We start from the raw sequence: 24,477 nt of genomic DNA, 5'->3' as shown, positions 1-24,477 counted from the left end.
TTCTCCATACTTTCTCCTTGATTCTTTTTTTTTACCTTAATTTATCATCTAAGAACCACTTTTTGGGGGCAGTACTATAAGAGTCAAGCTATTTTATGAATATCCCATGTGATCCTGTGTATGTCAAGCAGGCTGGAGGACACTTTTGCATTAAAAAAGTTATTTAGTCAAGCAGGCTGGAAGACTTTTTTGCATAAACATGGAACAAGAGAGCGAATATGACAAAGAAGTGGCAATACTATTTACTATGAGAGTAGAAATGCAGATGCAAGAAAGCAGACGATTTAAAAAATCAAGACCTAACTAAATGTAAAAGGTGACCACTAATTTATAATCTAAAAGAACCCAACCCCTTGAAACTTTGGAAGCATTATCTTTAGAGTTGAGTTTGCTCTTAATTGCTTAGAAAGCACCATATTTTTATTTTGTGATTTCAAGTGTTTGCATACTAGAGACTTAAAAATCAAGGAGTCATAAGTGGGCCACACTGTTAAACGAACACCTTTTCCTAACAGCATTAGAAATAAAGAGTTCACTTTTCTACTTTCTCTCGGTTCTGAAACTAGAATCTGAACTTATGTTTATAGTTGTAAATCCTATAATTTGGAAGTTGGTCCCACCATATCTTGAGCTGTTTGGAGATTCTAATTATTACAACTGCTAAAACAAAAGCAAAGCAAACCACCCACCACCCTTTGTGATGAAGGGCCTTTCACAAAGTGAGTGAGTGGCTTACACAAAACGAACCTGTTTTCATAGGGTCAGTGTGTCCTATTTGATTAACAGCAACTTCTACAACCAATTGGTACTATACATATTTTCACACACTGAGAGAGTCAGGTGTTAGGAAGTTATATCCAGCCTTTTATCTATTGTGTAGGGTTAGCTACACAGGCGGGCAGCTCTGGGTCCCACCACCTACTAGTGGTTTGATCTTGCTGGTGAAAAACCCTTTGGATTGTAGCTTCCTTACTTGTCAAGTGAGTATCGACCCATCTACACAGTTATCAGGTGGATGGAATGAGACAACATATCAGAACTTTTTGAAGTAAAAACAGCTATTCAAATGTAGGGTCACATTTTAATTTAATTTCAAAAGATACTATTATGACCTTGTGACTTGTCCCATCTAAACTTTTTGGTATCACCAGTAACTTGGAAAAATAATACCTACCTGAAATAATTCTGATTAAAGAAAGTAAGACACTCAAGCTATGAAGTTTGTGAAAAATGTAGTCTTATGTTTATTGCTCTTTGACTATAAAGAAAGCGTGATTAATGTTGTGTAATTTATTGAGTACATATTGAAAATCAGATCAACCTCAAAATTGCTTCAAAACCTGAAGATTGTCTTGAGAAACCTAACACACTGCATTAAAAATGAAGAGAGAACTTACAGGTTTGAGTAATATAGTGGAGACACCTCATAGAACTTTGGGGGCATTTTAGTATTTACCGATGCTACTTGAATGGGGAGTTTGATATCCACAGTTCAACATCATGAACTCTACGTGGCCATTCTATATTGCATTTAGATTGACAATCTGTGAAAAATGAAAAGTCATAATGGTTCTGATGGAAATCTAGTGGAATCTGCAGAATCTTTGATATCTGACTTTTTTTGTCTAATATCCACATGCCGTTTTGAGATCACGTGGTTTCATCTGAACACTTGGTCACTTTTTTCTTTCTGGGTTCCTTTTGAAGATGTATCCCCCTCCTTCCCATCCGCCACCTTGGTCTCGCAGCATGTCACATCTGAAGGCTTGAGGTGGGCGCTTTGAATCACTGAAAGGAAGCAGGCACCCCACGGAAATGCAGGTGCTTCAGAGGCAGATGTGACTGTGTTCATGGCATGTGGTACCCACGCCAGCCACAGACAGGAAAAGCTTCCCATCCGGACACACACAGATCTCGTAGAGTCTCTGTGAGCTGTCAGCGGGCCCCCGTGTGCCCTGAGCCAACTTGGGTAAACACACAGTGCCAGCATCGAGCACAAGCTGTTCGGGAGAAAATGAACAATGAAAGCAGAAATGAACACAGTAAGCAAGAAATTCATAAAAAATGTTCCAAACAAATTATTTTTCCTCTGGGTAGAAAATGAAATAGCCACCTGGCTTAATTCAAGTCATATTACAATTACCTGATTCCTTCAAAGCCTGCTTCTCTTTTATGTTCAGGCAGGGCTGTCACACTTGGAGGGAAGTCATTTTTTTCCTTCACCCAGTGTGCTAACTGAGCCAGGAAAACTTAGGATGCTACCCTAAAAATACCTTTCAGAATAATTTGACAAAGTAATAGAATTTCTTGGCTGATTCACATTTATCTTTTGATCTACTTTGACTTTATGCTGAATCATCTTCTCTTCCCCATGAGGATATAGTACAAGCCATAAGAATAGATTTGTCTAAATTTTTATCTGTAAATGCTGGAATTTCTCCTGATTTATTTTCCTATGAGAGGCAATTAGATAAATCTTATTAGCTATCACCCATTTTCCTAATTTTAAAAATATCATTTGAAACTGCTACCTTCTGTGAGGTGTGGAAAAGCAGTAGACACATAAACTAAAGTCAACTAAATCAAAATGAAAGCCACTGGATTTTTTGTTCCTATTACAGTTTACTTGGATTGAAGTGCAAATAAATGGCCATTGATAGAAAGTTGGACATCTTTTTGATAATCTAAGGAAATAAGGATTGTGGCACTGAGCAGCCATGCCTTACCCATTGTGGGACCCTCACTTGGTAGAAGGAATTAAAGTGTATGTGGGCAGGCATCGTGCTCTTCCTAGCCCCCACGGTCAGATGGGGCCTTTATTTTACATAGCTGCCATCTGTGAGCGCCACTCTTTCAATAAGCTCATGTTCACAGTCTGTGTTCCCCCTCCGGAATGATCAGTGGCACCACAGGCCACGCTTTACCGCCGTGCTCTGGAACACTGTCAGAGTAAAACAAATCAATGGCTATTCCTTTTTCCAAGCAGAGCCCACGTAGGTTATTGTCCAGTGCTTTGGGGTCTGTGTGTACTTGCTGTTCCCTAACTTGATGGCTTCTCCTCTCCTTCTGATGACTAATTGGTCAATTTTTTTTTCCAGTCATTACTTTTTTCCTGCTTTTCCAGCAAACTAATCACTGGTAGTTCCCCTACCGCTTCCTTGCTCACCATCATTTGCCTTTTTGGAAGTATTTTGTAGGAAGCCAGACATCTCTGCACTTTGAGGAGGCTTCCCAGCAATAACAAATAGCAACTGTAACCGTGGGTCAGGCTTTGTGCTACTTGTGAAACATGACACCTAATTCACGGAAATAAGTAGTAGTTCAAAATTAAAATCAGTGTAAAGTTTTTCAAGGCAACACATTTTAAGTTTATACTGACAATTGTCAGTTTTGCATTGGCGAACATGTATAATAAGGGTTTAGTGAGAGTCTAAAATTCTTGATTTCCACTTTTGCTTTTATCTCCTCCTGGCAGCATAACTTTTTAAGTTACAGTTTGCAGGGGCTGCTCCAGACAATTTTTATATTCCGCTAGTTGGCCGGTCCCTCCACACTTGCTGCCTCAACTACCCTTTCCTCTTAATATTAACTTAATATAATTTCAAAATGTTGTCACCCATTTTAGCACACCGGTGTCTAATAACCCAGTGACATAGTTAAGCAAATATCCCTTCCCTACTCAGCAAATGAGAAGATAGGCCCAGAGACACCTCTAATGTTGAGTAGCACGTGCTTCAGCGGCTCAGGATGACTTTGGCTTATGTCAGTGATGTTTTATTTCTGGACTTGAAGTTCTGGATTTTGTCCTTGTAGCTGGTTTTTAAAACTCTTTTCATATTTACTTTTCATTAAACATGGTGTCAGCTGCACTGTGCTCTTGGTGAGAACAGATGACAGGTGTCATTTGCAGAGAGGCCCTAGTGACAGCTGTACTGAGGGAAGTGGGATCACCAGGAAATGCAGAATGGATATTCTCCGTGAGATCTGAAATCCGTAGTGGTTTTTTTCAAAGCTAAATATAACAAGAGACTTGATAGCACACACACCAGTCCAAGAAAGCTGTCTGGATCCAATATGGAATTATGGGCCTCTTGGCCTTCTTTCTGTGTTAAATTTCCTTTGCCTTCTTTTTACATTGTTTGCTTTATGCCTTTCATAACACACTACCACCTGTTCACAAACGACCATAAATGTAATATACTGATAACTTAATGGGCATGAGTGTCATCAGGACATCAATAGGAGCCTGATCCACTGAACTCACCATTCCGTCACTACTATGAAAAATGATATCCATTTGGGAAAGGGCCTCGATTTTCCCAGCATGAGCTTTAATATGAACGCCTTTTGGGGCATCCATGCTTAGACTTCGTGTGGGGGATTCTAACCTGAAATGAGGGAAAGAAACCAAGAAAAAGAGTATTAAAAAAAGCTACCCAAGAACCCCTCAATGAATGACTTAGCATAGAAAATAAACTAAGGTAAACAGTATCTTCATGTCATTTATGTCCTTCTTGTACATATATTGTAAATTACTCATTGATAAATCCAGAAATAATGTTCAGAAAAGAAGTTAACTTCCCGTCAGTGAGAGTCAGTGAAATTAGTGTCATCTAAAAACATAAAAACTTGAGCCAACCCCACGGTATGCAGTAGTTTCAGACGGCATGGTCAGGCACTCCGGCATGCCTTACTGGAAGAAAACGCTATTTGGGAATAACTTGGTAAAATGATTTCTTTTTTTAGTTAAAACACAAAGTTGTTTGGGAAAAAAGACAAATTTAAGGGCAAAGATTTCTTTTGGAAAAATACTGAGCTGATGAAGTTGATAGGATCAGGACTGGCCTAAGCTGACTTTGTTTTTGTAAGATTTATCAGAATCTCTGTGACTAAGTAAAACATGTACAGAACTAGGAATATTTGGACCAGAAAAATTCCCTAATTTGCCTCTGCCAAGGAAAGATTGGATTCCCTACACGGTACAACGTGATCACTTGGAAAGGTTTTCAGCTGCTCCAACACAACCCGACTCAGCCCAAAAGTTTGAAAGGCCAATTGACTGAAATGTTTGAAGATCCACGAGAGACAGAGAATAGAATAGAAAATGACCTGTAATCCTCCACTGGAGAGCAAGCTTAGGGCAGAGGGCGGGTAAGAGGAGAAAGGGGATGGCTCAAGAAGAGAGAAGTACCCTGATCACAGATTTGCATTTGAACCAACTGAGTATTTGATAGACTGTTAAGTCAAGTGGGTTGCTGCGTTTAATTGGCGAGTGTTTTGTCTACCACTATCTGTTGTAGAAAACAAAGTTTCATTTTCGTATGTACATCTCAGTGTGTAAAATTTGTCTGTTACACATTTTGAAATAGTATGAGAAAACGCTTAGAGATATCTATGGCATTTATTGGTCAAATTCCGTTGGGCTTAGGTTATAGGGAGGCATTGGTATCTCAAGATGAGCTTGGTCTGCTGCCTGCCGGCCTGTTGTGCTATTTTGACCTCTGCTAATTGCCTACATTTTTCCTGCCTGGATTGATAGATAGAAAGAGGTAGGCTAAGGGGACAGAAAGGAAGAAAGGAGACCAGCCCTCTGTAGAGACCTGGTCCGTTTCAGGCAGACCACCTGATCTTAAGGACCCTAGTGAAAGTACATCTGTTTCAAAGATCAATTATCTAACAACAAAATGACCTCAACAGAACTAATTACTAGTTTTCAACCGTAATATACTATGATGCCTCGAGGAGAGCAAACTTCTTGCCCTTTGCATCTTTTCTAGCCTTGGGGATGAAATATTTCCCTTCCGCACAAGTTAAGACACATGTTACCAAAAACCTGAAAGTAGAATGCTGTTAAATATACGTTTCCAAGAACATGTTCAACAGTCAGGTATGAAAGAACTTAATTTTCTTCTGTCTTTGGTTGTATTTTAGTTTGTTACTTAGATATCTACCCTTTTCTTCAAATATGTGATTATATGAATATTTACTCAGGATTTATATGAAGAGCAAAAAGTTTTGGACACTATCACAGAAATATATCCAAATAAAAAAAATAAATAAGCTGTGTATATATATGTGTATATGTACATATGTATCTAATATATACACACACACATATGCACATATACATACACAATTTGTGTTACAAAAATACAATTAAGATAATTTGGTTGCTGAAACAGGTGAGCTTTAAGTTGTGTTCCTTTTTAAATAAAGATAAGTAAAATTCAGTAATTTCCCAAAGCTTTGCCCATATTCATTTTTCATTAAGTTTGTAGAATGTGACTCATCGATCAATCATTTATGATCTTAGTGTTTATTGTTTATGTCATGTTAGTGCTATTCAGAAAAATGGATACTGTTTCAACTTTAAGCTCTTTCAGGCCCAAATTTAATTACAAAATTAAGCCCAAATTTTGTAAATGGGCTGAGAGACCAGGAAGCATAAATACACATGTGGTCAGACCACAGATCCTGGAGGCGCACTGGCCAGGTCGTGGGAGATCTGGACCAGACTGGCCACTAGACTGTGCTGACTACTCAAATGTGTTACCTGTATTGGTCTTTTATCTAAAAGTGGTGGGAAGTAAAGTATGCGTTCATTTAACACTTATTAAGTGCCTATTATGTGCTCTTCTGGGTCTGCAGGGCAAAGGTGGCCAACAAGACAGAGAAGTTTCTGCCCTTAGGAACCTGATGTTTAAGCAGCTTAATGGACTTAAGCAGAGGAATGATGAGATTCAATTTTGGTTTTAAAATTATCACTCTAAAGAGTCTGGTCAAGCCAGATGAGCAGATGCAGAGCTCCACTGCCCCTCTCCTGCTCTCAGCACACGCGCGCGCACGCACACACACACACACACACACACACACACACACACACACACACACAGCCAGTGTTGAGTGAGAGTTGAAAGTGTGGATCCCATGAAGGTAATGGGCAGATACATGCTTTGAAGGCTGGTATTTTAAATCTATAGGGAAAGAGTTGTGGCCAACTGCTGGGGGAGGGAGAGTTGGAAAAGGGCTCCATGCATACAGACAGGAATTCAAACACAACATGGTCACAACCCCAAAGCAGTCTGCTCCTTCTGTGATGTGACTGGAAAGTCATAAACCATGCATTAGTGTGGAACCCAAGTCCACATGATTCAGGCCTTGTATAAGACCCAAGCTGGGACATACATGTGAAAGCTGGTTTCAGAACAGTGACCCCTGCAGGATCCGGGCAGAAGTGAATGTGAAACTGACATTAAAAACAATTGCAAGGCAGTCTCCACGACAGCAGCTCCCAGAGGAAGAGCAAAGCGGATGACTCACAGAATGTTCAAGCCACATGAGAGAATCTACCCACATGAGGAGCTGGGGATAGCAGAGCGGTCAGAAAGGGACTAAAACAAAACTAAAGTGAGAGCGTTCAAAGAGATGAATTAATAACAGCCATGGAACGAGACCAGAATAGAAAAGAAAGATTTAAAAGCCAGGTATGTGGAAATTCAAGCAATAAAATTAAACTCTTCTGGCAGACTCACTAGTACACATGACACATATGAAAAAAGAATAGGATATTGGAATGTAGACTTGGTAATTCAGTGGGCAAAAAAGAAAAGTAAAACCTAAAATCTTAAAGGCAAGTGGGGGGAGAAGGAGACTTCCTGTAGGAGGCAGGAATCACAGCAGAGGGCCGTGCACAAAGGTTCTTGACCTCCTTTCATGTCAAGGACTGCGCATTTTGGCACTCTGCTGAAGTCTATGAATTTAATGTTTTTAAATTTAATGTTTCTCGACAAAGAACATAGAATTTGAAAGGAAACTAGTAACTTTTAAATACAAGTGTAGAAATACCTTTAAATATGTGATAGTGATTTATGAGCTTATTTAGTAATGCATTAAATAAGATCTAGGCACAGGTGTTGTAATTTCAAAGCAGTAAACAACATGTAAAGTATTTTGAGAGACTTGTCATAACTTTTATGTGATACGAACATATCTGTGGCTTCCGTAGGTGACAAGCCAAAGGAACTGTCCATCCTGCTGAGGTTTGTTACTTTGCACAGTGAAAGGAATGCTAGATGTCAACTGCAAGTCAGTGAAAATGAAGAATTTCTTTTCCACATTCAAATTCATTAACCTACTAAATTCCATTCCTGGACCCCCAAGGGATCCGCAGACCACAAGTTAAGAGCCCCTATCCTCCAGATGATGAGGAGGCACAGATACAAGTAGGTAATGGCTAATAATCTTTTGGAACTGAAAAATACCAGGAGTTCCTAAACTTGAAGACATGTACCATACCCAAGTATGAACAAAACATATCCAACACCCATACACTCCATGGAGAAACTGCAAAACATTAAGATTAATGAGAAAGTCTTGAAAGTATTCAGAATGAAGATCAGATTGCTTACAAAGAACCCAAAGTAATGAATAATATCTTTAAAAGGCTGATATGAAACTACTGTTAGCCTAAAATTATATTCTATCTTAGCTTTCATTCAACTAAGAAAAAACTAGATATTTCAGGCTTAAAAGGAAAGTTTACTACTATCTATATAGACCCTCACTGAAAAAAGTGTATTTGTGGAAATTAAAACCAGAAAAAAAGAGTATTTTGCAAGAAGCCGTGGTGCACATTAGAAAAATCAATAAACTACATTGGTAAAGCTAAATATGCTTTGCATGAAAAAAATAAAGGGGATGAGTAAAAGCAAAGTTGAAATAACTTCCTAAATTTTTTTTTTTAGTTTGGGGAGAGAATGATAAACTTAATTTATCTCCATGCATATAAAGTAAAAAATCATTTAAAAGAATAAAAATAGAAACTTTAGAAGGAAATATGATGCACAGAATAAGGAAAAATTTATTAATCCAACAAAAGGTCAGAAAAAGAAAGAGAAAAACATAGTAAATAAAACATAAGATAATAGAAATATGTCAAATAAACCAGTGATCATAATAAATATAAATGGTCAAATTCACCTACTAAAACCTACAGGGGGTGAAAAGAAAATCTCAAATCAAGAAATTTAATCCCTAAAGAAACAACTGAAACACAAAGCTGCAAAAATACTGAAACTACAGTGTTTTGGGAAAAGGTAAATCAGTGCAAAAGAAAGTAGAAACAGGTATAGCAATATTAAAATCAGACAAAGTAGGAGCAATGACTTCACAATTAAAAGGAACAGTTCCCAAGATTAGTTAGCACGGACTTGTATACATCTTAGAATTAATGCAAAAGGAAAAATCAGCAATATAAAAGTTACAGTGGGAGTTTTAATAAAACTCACTGAGAAGCTGATAGGCACAGAAGACAAATCTAAGTATATAGAAGATACCAACAATGTTAATTCATAAGACTGGCCTAGTAGTCATATATATAGTCATATATATGTATGTTGTACACACACACACACACCTTACATTAAGGCAACAGAGAACATATTTGCCATAGAGTTTAGGAATAACTCTATGCCCCTAATTTTGAAATCTCAAGTGACAAGGAAAAGTGTATAGCAAGAAATAAAGAACCAAAATGGTCTTAAGAAATAGAAAACTTCAAGAAAGTAACTTTACATTAAAGAAGTTAAATCAGTAGTGAAAAAAATCCCACCTCCCTCAAGCCACTGTCTCTTTAATTTCACAGATGAGTTTATACCAAGACTTCAATTGCTCTTTCAGTTTCAAACAGTAGAGAAAAGATAGCTAGGAAATTTAAATGGACCTTTCCTAAACTGATAATAGATATTTACCAAAAATCGATAGCAGACATAATTTTACTTGGAAACTTGAGAAGCATTTTTCAAAGCTAGAAAGTAGACACAGATGTCTGTCATCTCTTACTCTTCAACTTTTACTGAAGGCCCCAGCCAAAGCAATAAAACAAGGATATGAGAAATGTAATAATTAAAAAGATGATTTTTAAATATATTTACTACTTTTATGTAAAATCCAATAGGTTTAAAAGTCAAAATATTAGGATTAATGAAAAGGTTCAGCAAAACTGCTAACTTAAAACTATCATGCAAAAATCTATAATTATGTATTTGAAAAATGTAACAGAAAAAGAATTCATTTTCAATAGAATTAACTATGAGCAATCTAGTAATGAATTCTAATAATAATAGACCAAACTGAATAGAGAATATCACAAAATAATACTGTAGGGTCTAAAGGAAGAACTCTGTGAATGGAGAGATATATTTATGGATTAGAAAATTCATTATTTCAAGAACAAAAATTCTCTCTCAAATTCAATGTAATTCCCACTCAAAATCCAATAGAATTTTTCATGAAACTTGAACAACTGCTCATAAAATATGTATGGAAAAATGGAAGTCTAAAAATCCCTAGACAATTATCTAAGGAGAGAATAGCAAGAAGGCATGGTTGGGGAAGAAAATGATAGGACAACAAACCAGAATAGATAGCCTATTAAAAATACCCCTATGACGAAAGCAGCATTACAAATTTGCAAGGAATGGGTTGACTTCTGAGACAACTGTTTAATCATTCGGAAAAGAATATAAAATTATTTGCCTACTTTACACCCCACATGAAAAACAAATTCCAGTTGGATTAAAGACCTAAATATGGAAAACAAGTGTTTCTAAAACATCTCATTCCCTTCTCAGTGGTCAAGCGGTGTTTTCAAACACATCCAAGTTCCTAAAGGTTTATTTTCAGAGAATACCACAAGGATAAACTAAATTTCATACTGATCACATATTTCCAAGGTAAAAATCAGTATCTATGAACGTATGATTAGTAAGTGAAGCGTTCATAAGCTTGACAATCCACTGCTCATCAGACTTGACCACCATTCAGCTCTGAGGGTCATATTTATGGAGATCTGGATATGGGTTTACTTTATATTCTCACTGCTATAACTAATATTTTTTGTATATAAGAAATGTGTTTTGGTTCTAAAAGCTTAAAAAGTTTGTATTTTGGTTTATTAATGAACTAAGCAAAGACATTTTGTTGGTCATATTTGTATTACAAGTGTATTTTAATAATAGTTACATGTTGATTTGTGATAGTCATTATGATTTATGATGACCATAACATTTAAAATAGTCAATTATTTCACTTGAACTTGTAGAAAATATACATTTAAAGGTCGATAGAGTTCGACACTTACTTATATTAATATTATTGCTCTTGATTTGTTCTCACATGCATCCTTACTGACTTCAATTATTTTCATTTGAGTTAAATAGTCCAGCGTAACAACTTAGAAGAAAAATCATACAGTTCCATAGAATGTGTCTTCTAAAAGATGCATAACATGACATAATTTTAAGTACTGCTCACCCTCAATGCTGGCACCATCCCATAATCATCCAAATTACTCCTGTGATATCGTTATTTCTGAAATATTTGCTTCTACTTTGAAAATATATATAATTTGTCTAATTCATGAAAACTATAAAATCATCTTCCAAATCCATTAAGGCTGTACCTCACAGATGGAGTGCTTATAATCTCTGACGCCTAGAGGGGGCAGAATGTCATTGCAATGAGTGGAAATCTGTGAAAGATTATATTGCATTACAGGATAACTAATGCCACTTGGATACGATGGCTATGCTCAAGCCATCTGTGCCTGATTTGATTTTTTTGTGGGAGCCTAAGACTTTTAATTACCACAGGAGTCAGTGAACTGTAAAATTTAGATTATCTTTAAGAAGTCCATTTTAGGACCTTTTTTTAATACCTTAATTCTTAAAAGACTTAAGTTTCTATTTGTTAAGAGTAAAAGTTAAATCTTAAATAAATTCATTTACGCTAAAAGAAAACTAGAACCCATGTATTTGTAAGCTTTTCCTGGAAGAACAACTTAAAAGTTTCTATTTGGAGTATTCATCTCGTACATCCGTATTTCACATTTCTGACTTCACAGCACTTTACATAACAGCCCAGGAGTTGGAGGAGTCATCGATGAATTCTTGCATAAATTCTTGCTGTTCTCTTATTGGATGAATCTTTGGATTCTTCAAACTTTTTAAAACTGTTATTATTATTTATTTATAAATATAATATTTATTATAAAAAATATAAGCATTTATTATTTTTTCTTTTTGATATATGATTTTTTTCCTCTTTCTTGGAATTGCTAGAATTGGTAAATAAGCCACATCCTGAATTGTCAGTTACCAGGAGGCATAAACTGCTTTCATTGTTTAAGGTAAATAGACCAGAGAGAGTACCTGTGGTAAGTGAAAGATGACCCTGTGGATTGAGGGGTGTGGTCATGCACACTGTGTTAGAGCAAGTCAATGCCTCACTTGTTTGTCATGCGTTTACAGGTATCGATTTTATCAATGAGTTGTTTAAAAAGGCTTTGAAACAGAAGGAATTTAAAAAAATTCCTAAGAGACTATTTTCAGACCACTCTACATATATATTTGAAGCCAAGATTAAATGAATAATTTCTAGGGAAATACAGTTGATAAAGATTGGCCCCTATTAAAGGTAGAAAGTTTAAATAGAAAAATTTCCATAAAAGAAGAAATGAACTATTATGGAACTATGCTTAAAAAATTCATGAGGCTCATATGGTTCCAGGGAGAATTCTACCAAACTTTTAGAGACCAGAAAATTCCAATGGTCCACAAAATATTTCAGGACATTGAAAATCAGGGAAAGCTTTCCAACTTTGGAGGCTTGAAAAACAGTGTTACCTAAAATTTACAAAGATAGCACACAAAAAAGAAAAAGTTACAGACCAATATTACATATGTATACAAACGTGAAGGCTCTAGATAAATTATTAGCAAATAAAATTGAACACTATTTTAAGAAAATAATATACCATGCCACAGTGGAATTTATTCCAGGAATGCAATATTCAATATTAGAAAACACATTAATATGATCACTCTATTAATGTATCTAAAGGACATATATATGACTATCTCTATAGGTGCAAAGAGCCTTTGATAAAATTCAACACCTACTGAACACAGAATAGAAATTGATATTTACTTTCTTTTTAAAACACACATTAATATTATCTTACTTAATGGAGAAACATTAAGGCATTTCCATTCAGACAGGGAAAAGGCAAGGATGTATACTCTCTCCATTTTTAAAAAACATTTTAGTGAGGGTATTGGGCAATGCAATTAGATAAGGGGAATTAGAGACATAGAGTTGGAAATAAGGTGTAAAATTACATCAATTTGCAGATAATATGAGAGTGTACCTGCACAATCCTGGTGAACCAATGATCAAACCGACAATAAAAAGTCAGTAAGGCAGATGACATAAAATTAACATACAGAAATCAGTCATCCTCATAAACAAAACAATATGTTATTAGAGGATATAACTGTAGAACAAAACTATACTTATTACAGCAACAAAAAAGATGAACTAAAATGCCTAGTGATAAACTTAACAAGAAATGTGAAAAACGTATACAAAGGAAACATATAAATATACTTGAAAAGTACAAAAATAGATTTTAACAAATGGAAAGACTTCTATGCTCTTGGGTAAATAATTAACACTGTACAAATGTCAGTTTTCCCTAAGTTAATTTACAAACTTAACATAATCCTAATAAAAGAATAACCTGTTTTTGAACTAGACCAGTTAACACTCAAGTTTATATGGAAAAATAACAGGAATAGATGGAGGGTGTGATTGTGTATGTATGTGACTAGTCCTGCCAGACATTACAATATCTTCTAAAGCCTATTTAATTAACAAGATTGGTATACTGGTATTAAGTAGGTAAATAGCTTGATATAAGCAGGAAAAGCAATGGGAACTTGGGTGGGAAGGTTGCTTACATTCTGCACATTCTGTGCACGCCATTACTGCAGGATAGGGAATAAGGGTAGAGATAACAGACTGGCCAAAATTGGCTGGTTCCAACATGAAGAGAAGTTGACCTGAATTCACCTCCAAACACAATATACACTTATTAACACAGTGAAATTCATGATGCTCCATCATTATCATAGTAGTGAAATCATGCTTCCTCACACCATGACAGTTCCCAGGAGAACCAAACATAGCAAAAAAATTCCGCACCTGATGGCGTGAGGGCAGAGCAAGCCCCGACCCCACGAGGACTCCACCTGTTCCCTTTGAAACCTAATCTCACTTAGTGAATATTCATCTCCCTTCATATAAAAAAGGTTTCCTATTGTTCCTTAGCTGCTACCCTCTCTGGGTCTGCCCATGCCCCAACTCTCAGGTGTATACTTTTGTCTTTCTCTGAACTTTATTCTCCAAATAAAATCTTAATGGCTTTTTGCATCTGTTCTTGAATTCTTTCTTGCAATGAGACCAAGGACCCATTTCTAGTAACAGTGGCACTTCAGTAGACAGACTAGGGGAATAGGGTAAGACCCACGTGCACAGACAGATGATAAAGGTTGCATTTCAGATCGCAGCAGCAAAGACACAGTTTTCAATGATCTGATTGTTGTCTCCTCTGGTTGACCAGATGGAACAGGTAAGATCAGCCTTAGACCTAATACCTTCTGTCTCATACAAGGATAAACTAAATGGATCAGGGATCTAGCTGTAAATAATGAAGCCAAACAAGAAATGTATCTGACGACCTCTTCTTTCTGTAGGGTAAGTCTTTCAAATTATGGTTTAAAATCCAGATGTAATAAAAGAAATGATTAATAAACCTTTTGAATACATAAACATTATAAATAAATGTAATAGGGAAAAGGTTAATAGTCATTATATATGTATATTTTTTAATCTCCACAAATCCATTTAAAAAAACAATTAAAGATGCAAAAGAGATGGAGTCAATTCACAGAAGAAGCAACCTTAACAAAACACAAATAGTGAAAGGTGCTTAGTCACACTAATCATAGGGAAATAAAACATAAAATAACACAATATACCGCTCATCAGAATGAAAAAGAACATTAAGCCTGACAATGCCAAATACTGGTACAAGTAAGAGGAAAGACAAATTCTTACACCGTTCACAGAATTATAAACAAGCATAAGAACAAGATGAACATTAGTCAGGTATGGTAAAGCTGAATATGTTCATATCTGAAACTCACACATTCTAAAATTTGGTAGAATAGAAAGAGCAATATTTTCATAATAGTCCTAACAGAATTTTGAAAACCTTTACGCCCATTCACATTTTTAAGTTAATTGGGGGTTGGGGAATGGGGAGTTATTTAATAAGGACAGTGTCAGTTTTGCAAAATGGAGACATCTTGTGGTGATGGCTGCACAACAGTGTGAATCTACTTAACACTTTTGTCTGTACACTTAAAAGGGTTAACATGTTAAATTTTATGTTATGTATATTTTACCACAGTTGAAAAGAAGATTTACCAAAGATTTCCAATTTTTTTTCAAATACGGATTTATTGTGCACTTGGTTTGATAATTCCCTTTGCTCTACTAACAGTTCACATATTTCAGAAAATTTAATGTACATTGACATTTCTAAGAGTGCCTTTTGCAACTTGCAAGCCCACACAGGGCAACATTCTCTTTCACAAAAAGGTGCAAAAGTTTTGCCTTGTCTGCACATGTAGCGATGGTAGTATAACATGAATACATTAATGTCCTGTGCTAAAATTGTGGAAAATGTCAGGAAATTTATGCTGATGCTTTTTAGGGAACTATGTTGAGTCTGTGAAGTACATGAGTCATAATTCCACATCAGGGAAATTAAAACTCCAGGGATGGCGGGACATCAGGGTCTCCGAGGGAAAGAGGGATCTCTAGTCAGATGGGACAACTCCCAGAGAAGTAGGGGCTTGGGGAACAGGTCAGGCTGCGGAACCAGCTGGGGTCTAGCTCACAGGGGTCCACCAGTGCCCAGGGAGGTGCTGTTCACCTTCCGACCACTGACTCGAGATCAATGAAACGCTTTAAGTAGTTCCATGTAGCACACTCTGATTTCAGTGTGAAGGGCAGATGAAGGAGGAAGAGCTGGAGGCAGGAATAGGCATTGGAAGAGTGCAGAACCTGGGCAGAGCAAGGACAGGGCCTGCAGCTCGGGGCCAGTGAGGGTGGACAATCAGTAGGACTTGTTGTTGCCTCTGGATTTTACAAGCGATGACTAGCTACAAGCAGACTGTCATGAGAATAATGACAACTAATGTGGTAATAACTGCTAAAATATTATTCCAGCTCATAGCCAGGTGCGTTCTAGAAGAAAGCATGTTTCTATTTGAACAGATCCTTACCTCAGCTCCTGAAATGGGTCGGCACTTACAAGAGGTGTCTCCACTGAATGTTCAAAAAGAGCCCCTTCAGGCCCTAAACCAAACCAAACAGGTGTCATTTTACAAAGGTGAGACAAATCAAACATTTAGTCTCTATATAAGTACAGGTAGATCCTGATCTTGGCTGCTGAATTTGTGCAGATGTTCGAGCTTTTGGGAAAAGGAAATACACCCAATTGCCTCTCTACTTTTCTGAACATACCATGATTTCACTAGGTTCTTATAAACAAAATAACGGTTTTTAAAGCAATTACAAATATGCAGGCTTATTTTAAACCTGGAGAGCAGCATTTTCTCCCAAATTGAAAATGAAGTAATTTCTTTTAAGAATGGAATAACTACATAGGTTTTAGTCTGTAGAAATTTGAGTAATTCTTTAGATTTTATGTGTAAAAGTTGCATCTTGTGAGTGTGTCTTAAGGCGCATCATCAGGATGTGTCTAGAAAAAATTTTTAAACTTTCTAATTTCTAGGAATCAGTGTGTTTTGTAATTTCATTGCTCTGAGAACCTAATTGTATGCAAGACACTGTTGGTTCAGATGCAGACATGCAGAGATGCACAGATAGAAGTGGCGTGTGCTTTGACATATACTCACTTGTTTAATGCTCAGAGCCCAAGGCAGATAAGATTACCTTTCCGTTTTCCTGAGTAGGAAACTGAAGAACAGAAAGCTTAATTAACTTGCCTAGAGCTATACAGTGAGTGGCAGGGCTGTGCTTTGAATCCAAAGCCCTCATCTGTATGCTATAGGGCTTCTCATACATAGTGATAAATACTACACGGTATGATAGGAAGTAATGTGCTAGTAGCAAAGTTATCTTGGGGGTCATCAGTAGGGCAGAATTACTTTAAGGCATCAGGGAAGACTTGATATAGTAAAATGCAGTTGGTCTGATTCTTAAAATAAATAGACATCTGTGAATATATGGAGGTTGTGGGCAATGATTTTCAAGGTCAACAGCTCAGCAGCAGGAAAATGAGACTGGTGTACAGAAATGAATGAATAATTCAGTTTACTACAACAGTAAAGGATTCAACATAGAAATACAAATTTATTTTTCTTATTGTATTTAAAATATTTCTCCTCTTTAATTTTATGGGCATATGCACAGATCCATGTGGCACCACATTGCCTGTATCCTTTCTCATGAGGCTCTACCTGGGTAGAGGCGGTGCCTAACCGAGGCCCCACCTCCTTCTTAGACCTCTCCCACTTCCCAGGCCACTCCCCTTCTTAGGGTCCGCCCCTGGCTTAGACCCAACCCCAAGCTTGCAGTCTGCATCTGCAGTGTCCAAGCACAGGTTTCTCCTGCTATTTAAAAGCAGAGCATTCCGATGACACCTTTTGTAAGTGGAAATGGGTAAAGTGAAGTCTCCCCAGGTCTCGGAAAAGTGGAGTCAAGCTACTTCACTTTTACGGAAGACCTACATTAGCACCTATTTTGGATTTCCCTTTTAAGGAAAAAAGCATTACCATACTAATATAGGAAAGTAAAATCAAAAAGGCCAAAAAAAAAACAAACAAAAATTTCCATCTTATAATGTTAACTTTTATATTTTTTAAAGAACATGTCACTGAAAATAGGTCTGGTAAATGGTCTGGTCACTTCTACTGATATCATTAGTATTTGCATAACACCATTCTTTTCTTCTAGTTCTTAGAACAATTTATGATGAAAGATATTCATGTGAAGATCTGTGGTTAGATCGTGGCACGAGGAGAACTGACATGGTGGTGGCGGCAGCCGAAGGTTCTTGGATGGGGCCCTGCTATCTCGGAGTTCACGGACAGGGCCCAACACTTGGAGGGGAAATTGCTCCAAGTCGTCCCATTTTCCCCAACACATGCCCCATGGAGTTCAATATTAATACTTCTGTTCAAACAGTGGGTTAAAAAGCCCAGGCATTTGTTAGTTTTTTTTACATCTACATTGATACTGTTTATAAAGATTAATTCCACACATGCATTGAGTATTTATAGACCGAAGTGGGCTTTTCAAGTGATGCAAAAAGATTTGTTTCTCCTTTTCCAGCCAGACTCCCACGGGATGTCTCCACTGCCCCCACTCTCTGTCCTCTGCCACCACTTCAGACTGCCTTTTGCCTTAGCACCTCAGTGAGTGTGCTTGTCAAGACGACAATGGCCTCCAGGAGGGCAAAGTCAGGGCAGTTTCTGTCCTCCTCTTTCCTGGACCCAAATTCTGGGAACACAGTCACTTGTGGAACCAGGAAAAGGGCTCTTGTGACGCGCCTCCCACCACAGTGTCTGTCTCTTCCTCTCCCTTGACGGCTGCTCCTCCTTTACCTGGGCTCAGATGCTGGCATCGCTCAGAACTTAGGTGAGATGCCCGCATTTCTATCCCTAGTCAGGACATCCACCTTGAGCAGCACACAGGTAGCTCGCATATCCAATAGCTGACTTGACAGATCCATGGGCTGCTTCACAGTCATCTTCAATTTACATATCTAAAACATTAATTGTCTAGTGTCTCTGCCTTGCTGATGTTCTTCTGTACCTCCAGTACCTAGAGAGTAATGTCATCACCCAGAAACAAATATATTTTCTGTAAGATAAATTCTAGCTGAAATAAGCCGGCGACAAGAGGCAACAAAGGGCCAGGCAGTTTATTTGAGCGCCATTCCCAGGTGATATTCCCCCGTCTGGCTATCACAGGCCAGGGAAGTCACACTCAGCAAGGCAGGGGGAGGCAGAGCTTAGATTTACAGCGGCTCGAGGATTGGCTGGCCTAAGGCACATTTTTCAGGTTGGGAGGGGGCAGCAGCGGGGGACTTTGGCACGTCATCAGTGTCCCACGTGCTCACCCCTCCCCCCAGTGCCTTCAACCTTACATTTTCATCTTTGCTTCCCTCCCTTGATGCCTGTCGCTCATTTTATCCGTGGCAAGTCTGTCTATGTCGGTTCTTAATTTGGAGTCATTAGCTCCCCTCTTTGACCACTGCCACCACCTGACCCAGGCCACCATTGGCTGTTGCCTGTACTGCAATTAACATTCTTCTAACTGGTCTATTGTTCCCATTCTTTCCTCCAAATAACTCTATTAACCCTTGTAATGGTTATACTGATCTTAAAATGGTTAACAAATCAAGGAGTTCCCCTTCAAAACAACTTAAGGCCTTTCCCTTGCATTGAAAAAAAATCCTAAGTCCTTAGAATGACCACCAAGTCCCTGTGTTATCTGTTCCCTTTCTATTTTCCCTTTTACCAGGCTTGCTTTGGATCCAAATTCAGTATGATTCAAAAATAAAAATCATCAAATATTATGACATAGATAAGCCCAAACAGAGCTGCTATCAAAATTAATGTGAATGTCTTAAATTCCTCATTAAAAGTCAGACTGGAGTAAAAAAACTCCAGTTAAATGTCACTTATAAGAGAAATGCAAGCAGTTCAATAAGGGGAGAATTTATTTCGGTTGGAAGGGTACTTTAAAGAGGCCAGATCACCAGAGGCCATCGATGCCCTCTTACAGAATCTTAGAGAAGCCACGCACAGGGAAGTGATGCTTGGATTTGATGGGACCATTCTGCCAGTAAAAGGCGAATGTTATACAGAAGAGGAGCAGAGCTGGAGCAAATACTATGGGACCAATCAGTCACCCTGGAGCTACCCTACCTCCAGACTTCTCATGCAAGGTAATAAATGTCCTTATCGTTTACACCAGATTTAACTGGGTCTTTTGTTCCTTTCAGCTAAAGGTTGTTAACTTTTGGACCGGGTCATCAGCTGTCCACAGAACTGCATCACAAGGTGTTCAGAGACCTCAAGTACTTGTTCAAAAAATATCATGATCTGTAAGCATCTCCGGATTTCTGTCTTCATGTTATTTTAAGAGACCTGGACATGGCATCATTGTTTATGTTCATTTTCTTAGTTATTAAAATCTTATTCTCTGGGTCCTCTTCTGTTAGTGACTTTGTGGCAACTCCAGCATTTTTACGTCATCGCTTTACCTTCATGGAATCCTGCTTAGCTTCACAGAGAGGTGAAGAAATAGAACTAGCTTATTGTTAGATCTTGGCTTCCTCGTTAGTGGTGGGAAATGGTGTACCATTAAAGGACCCAGATTTTCTTACTTAATGTTGAGGAGTGAACCCAGCCAAGCAAATTGTTGACAAGGAACTAAAATATTTTCTGCCAGAAGCAGGTTCTGGCAAAGGTATAGAATTAATTTTTTTAAGAAGATGTTTGATGCTCTTCCAATAATATGCTCTGAAAATGGGGTTAATAAAAATGGCATGTTAACTTCAGTCATTTGGTGACCAATTCAATTTTTTAGGGGGGGAAGTGAGAATGCTTCAAGGTCCAGGTTGATTTCAAACTGAATCAATAAAATTTTTAAATAAAATATCCTCCATAAGTTTGATTTAAAACAAACCTTCATTTTCCTAGTTGACTGAATTCTATATGGAAGCTGCTTAAGAATGTTTTAAATGTCATTTTATTAAAATATAGTTGGCATATAACATTATGTAAATTTAAAGTATACAACATGTTAATTTGATACATTTACACATTGTAACATGATTGCCATTGCAGTGATAATTTTACCTTTATTATGTTACCTAACTGTCATTTTTTTTTTAGTTGCAGTAATGAAGTCCTAGTCAGCTAGCAGTTTTGATGATTATAATATTGTTGTCTGTATTCATTATACTGTGCTTTAAATCTCTAGGGCTTATTCACTACTAATTGCAAGTTTGCACCCTTCAACAATATCTGTCCTATATCCATACCCACCATCCCCTTGTAACCACCATTTTACTGTTTTATGAGTTTTATGAGACTTTTTTAGGTTCCACATATAAGTGATACCACACAGTACTTGTTTTTCTCTGATGTAATATGCTCAAGGTCCATCCATGTTGTCATAAATGGCAGTAAGTCAAGTCATGGCTGATAATATTCCATTGTAAAATAACACATTTTCTTTAACCATACATCCATTGATAGGCACTTATTTCCATATCTTGGTTACTGTAAATAATGCTCCAATAAACATGAGAGTGCATATATCTCTTTGATATCTTGATTTTATTTCCTTTGGATATATATACACAGAAGTGCAATTTCTGGATTATCCACTAGATTTATTTTTAAGTATTTGGAGAATCTCCATATTGTTTCCCATAAATCGGTTGAACCAATTTACATTCCCACCAACAGTGTATGTACAAGGGCTCTCTTTTCTCTACATCCTCTCCAACACTTGTTATCTCTTATCTATTTTATGATAGCCATCCTAATGGGTGTGAGCTGATATCTCATGTGGTTTTGACTTGCATGTCCAAGATAAGTAGATGATACTGACATGCTTCATGTACCTACTGGCCGTATTGGATATTTTCTTTGGAAATATGTCTATTTAATTCCTCTGCCCATTTTTAAATTGGATTGTTTGTTTCTTTGTTACTGAGTTGTATATGTTCTTTATATATTTTGGATATTAACCCTTTATTTTATAAATGGTTTGCAAAAATTTTCTCCGATTCTGTGGGTTGCCTTTTCATTTTGTTAATTGTTCTCTTTTGTTATGGCTGTGCAGAAGCTTTTAAGTTTGATCTATTTCCATTTGCTGATTTTTGCTTTTGTTTGTGCTTTTGGTGTTGTGTCCAAAAAAAAAAAAAAAAGATCATTGCCAAGACCAGTGTTGAGGAGCTTTATCCCTACGTTTTCTTCAAGGAGTTTTATGGTATCTGGTCTTATGTTCAAGCCTTCTACCCACTTCAAGTTAAATTTTGTGAGTGGGATAAGACAGATGTCAAATAAATTGGTCTGCCTGTGTTTATCCAGCTTTCCCAACACCATTTGTTGAGGAGATTATCCTTTCCCCTTCGGGTGTTCCTGGCTCCCTTGTCGAATATTAGTTGACTATATACATGGGGGTTTAATTCTGGGCTGTTTATTCTGTTCCATCTGTCTATGAATCTACTTTTATGCCAGTACCGTACTGTTCTTATTACCATAGCTTTGTGGTTTAGTTTGAAATCAGGAAGCATGACACCTCCAGCATCATTATTTTTCCTCAGGATTGCTTTGGCTATTTGAGGTATTCTGTGGTTCCATATACATTTTAGGATTGTTTTTTCTATTTCAGTGAAGAGTGCTATTGGTAATTGATGGGGATTATGTTGAATCTGTAGATGTCTTTGGGTAATGTGCACATTTTCACAATTTAATTCTTTTAATCCACCAACACAGGATGTCTTCCCATTTGTTGTATCTTTGATTTCTTTCAAAAGTCTTATATCTTTTGTTGTACAGATCTTTCACTTCCTCAAATTTATTCCTAGATATTTTATTGTTTTTTGCTGTTACTGTGAATATGATAGTTTTCTTTATTTTTCAGATGTTTCATTATTAGTGTCTAGAAATACAACTGATTTCTGTATGTTGATTTTATATCTTGAAACTTCACGGAAATTGTTGATGAGTTCTAACAGTGTTCTGGTTGAGTCTTTGGGGTTTTCTTTATGCAAGTCCTATTATCTGCAAATGGAAGCTGCTTAAGAATTAAAGAGAGATTTCATCTTATTCCTTGAGCACTTAAGACAAAGACAATGGCAAGGCTTTATGAGTCAGGATTTAGACTCAGTACAAGTCAGGAATTTGGAGTGTACAACCTTAAGGAAAGAGCCATTCAGTCCCTCATCTTACATTTCATGCTTAGTGCAGTTGTGCAAGGGACCAGAGGAGAGAGAGAGGAGAGAAGGGCATTTCATTCCCCTTCTTGGTCCTCAGAGTGAAGCTGGTCCTGTCTCCTCTCTGGTCATTCCTCCTTCCTGTCTGTTAACTGCTGCTGCTTTTGCTGATCCAAGAAACTCCAGAGGCTACTCGGAGTCAGTCCATTTAAAATAGGGACCCACTGTTTTTGGTTAGTATAGTGGACAAAAACTTTGATAGGAATTTATCTTTAACAATTAAAATATATAAAAATATTCTCATAGTTTACATTTAACAAAACCTAGTCACAATAATAAAAACTATGAAATCATGTGAAATAAACAAAGAATAAATCAAGTTTTGTCTTTTGGTGCAACTTTTCTAACACAACTTAACTGCTTAAAACAGTGTGCATTTGTCGGCTCGCATCTGTAGGTCAGAAGTCTCACCCAGTGGGCTTGTCTGGAACCTATGCTCAGGGTTTCACAAGGCCAAAATCAAGATGTCATTCAGGCAGGGCTCTTTCTGGAGGATGTGGGCAAGAATCTGCTTCTAAGTCCAGTCAGGTTGTTGGCAGAATACAGTAACTTGTGGTCTTAGGGGGGAGGCCCCCTTTTTCTTGCTGGGAGCCTAGTGTCTCTGTAAGGTTCTGGAAGCTACCCTATTCCTTGTTGCATGGCCCTCTCCGTCTTTAGACAGCAACAGAGTAACAAATCCTTCTTGCACTTCAAATTTCTGTGAGTTCTCCTACTATCATCTAGAGAAAACTCTCTATTTAGAAAGAGTTCATGTGATTAGATTAGATGATGAAGATCTAATTTCCAGGCCATCTTCCAGGTGATCTCCCTTTTGTTATAGAAGTAACATAATCATGGGAGAGATCTCATCATATTCACAGAGGTCAGGATATTTTAGAAGGGAAAAATTCACTGGGGATCATACTTAAAATTCTGCTTATCCCAGTGGCACAATATGACATTGTTAACATAACGTTTAACATTGGCGGTAAAGCCATAATAACAGACAAATGGAGGGCACTGTCAGTCTTTCCAAGGGTGAACATATTAATCTTATTATATTTAAAATTATTGCTTTTGAAGTACCTATCAGGACATCACCTCTGTTCATTTTCACTTTACATGCTGGTAAGTCTAACTTTCCATGTCTTCTTTTATTCCTGGGTTGTCGGCAGTTCCAGTTTTTCCATATATTGCTTTTGACGTCCAGAAAATCTGCATCTTTTGCAAGACTTGAAATTTAATTTCACAATCAACTTGTATTTGCTTTGCTGAATTCGGTGCGATACCCTCTAACCAATGAGGGGTCAGTGAATAAGCATGTTGGAGCCATAGTGTGAGGCGTGAAGGGATCAAAGACTCGCTCAAGGTCACATACCTACTCAGGGGTTTGGCGGTGACTGGAACTCGGTCTGGTTCTCTGCTCCTGTAGCCCTTGGCCCAAACACTGATTACAGTCCTTAGCAGACCGTTCCACAAACTAATATATGTTTACATCTTTCCAGATAAAATGTAAACATCATGTAAAAGGAATCATGTCTTAG

At 37.3% G+C, this 24,477-nt stretch overlaps 1 protein-coding gene across 3 annotated transcripts in view; it reads right to left on the bottom strand.

Annotated features, from left to right (window-relative positions):
* Window positions 1-1,220: 1,220 nt before the first annotated feature.
* SGCG (sarcoglycan gamma) overlaps window positions 1,221-24,477 on the bottom strand; it is a 111,658-nt gene continuing 88,401 nt past the window's right edge. For all 3 annotated transcript variants that reach the window (XM_036917423.2, XM_036917424.2, XM_057490255.1), the window contains exons 6-8: window positions 16,194-16,266; window positions 4,265-4,388; window positions 1,221-2,000 (exon numbers count right to left, since the gene is read on the bottom strand). In XM_036917423.2, the coding sequence (XP_036773318.2) occupies window positions 1,827-2,000; window positions 4,265-4,388; window positions 16,194-16,266 (371 nt within the window). In that variant the 3' untranslated portion in view covers window positions 1,221-1,826. The remainder of the gene's footprint in view (window positions 2,001-4,264; window positions 4,389-16,193; window positions 16,267-24,477) is intronic.

Source organism: Manis pentadactyla, chromosome 2 (genome assembly GCF_030020395.1).
Source record: "Manis pentadactyla isolate mManPen7 chromosome 2, mManPen7.hap1, whole genome shotgun sequence".
In the NCBI taxonomy this organism is placed as follows: Eukaryota; Metazoa; Chordata; class Mammalia; order Pholidota; family Manidae; genus Manis; species Manis pentadactyla.
Note: the sequence above shows the minus strand (reverse complement) of the source record. Positions and strands in the feature narration are given on the sequence as shown.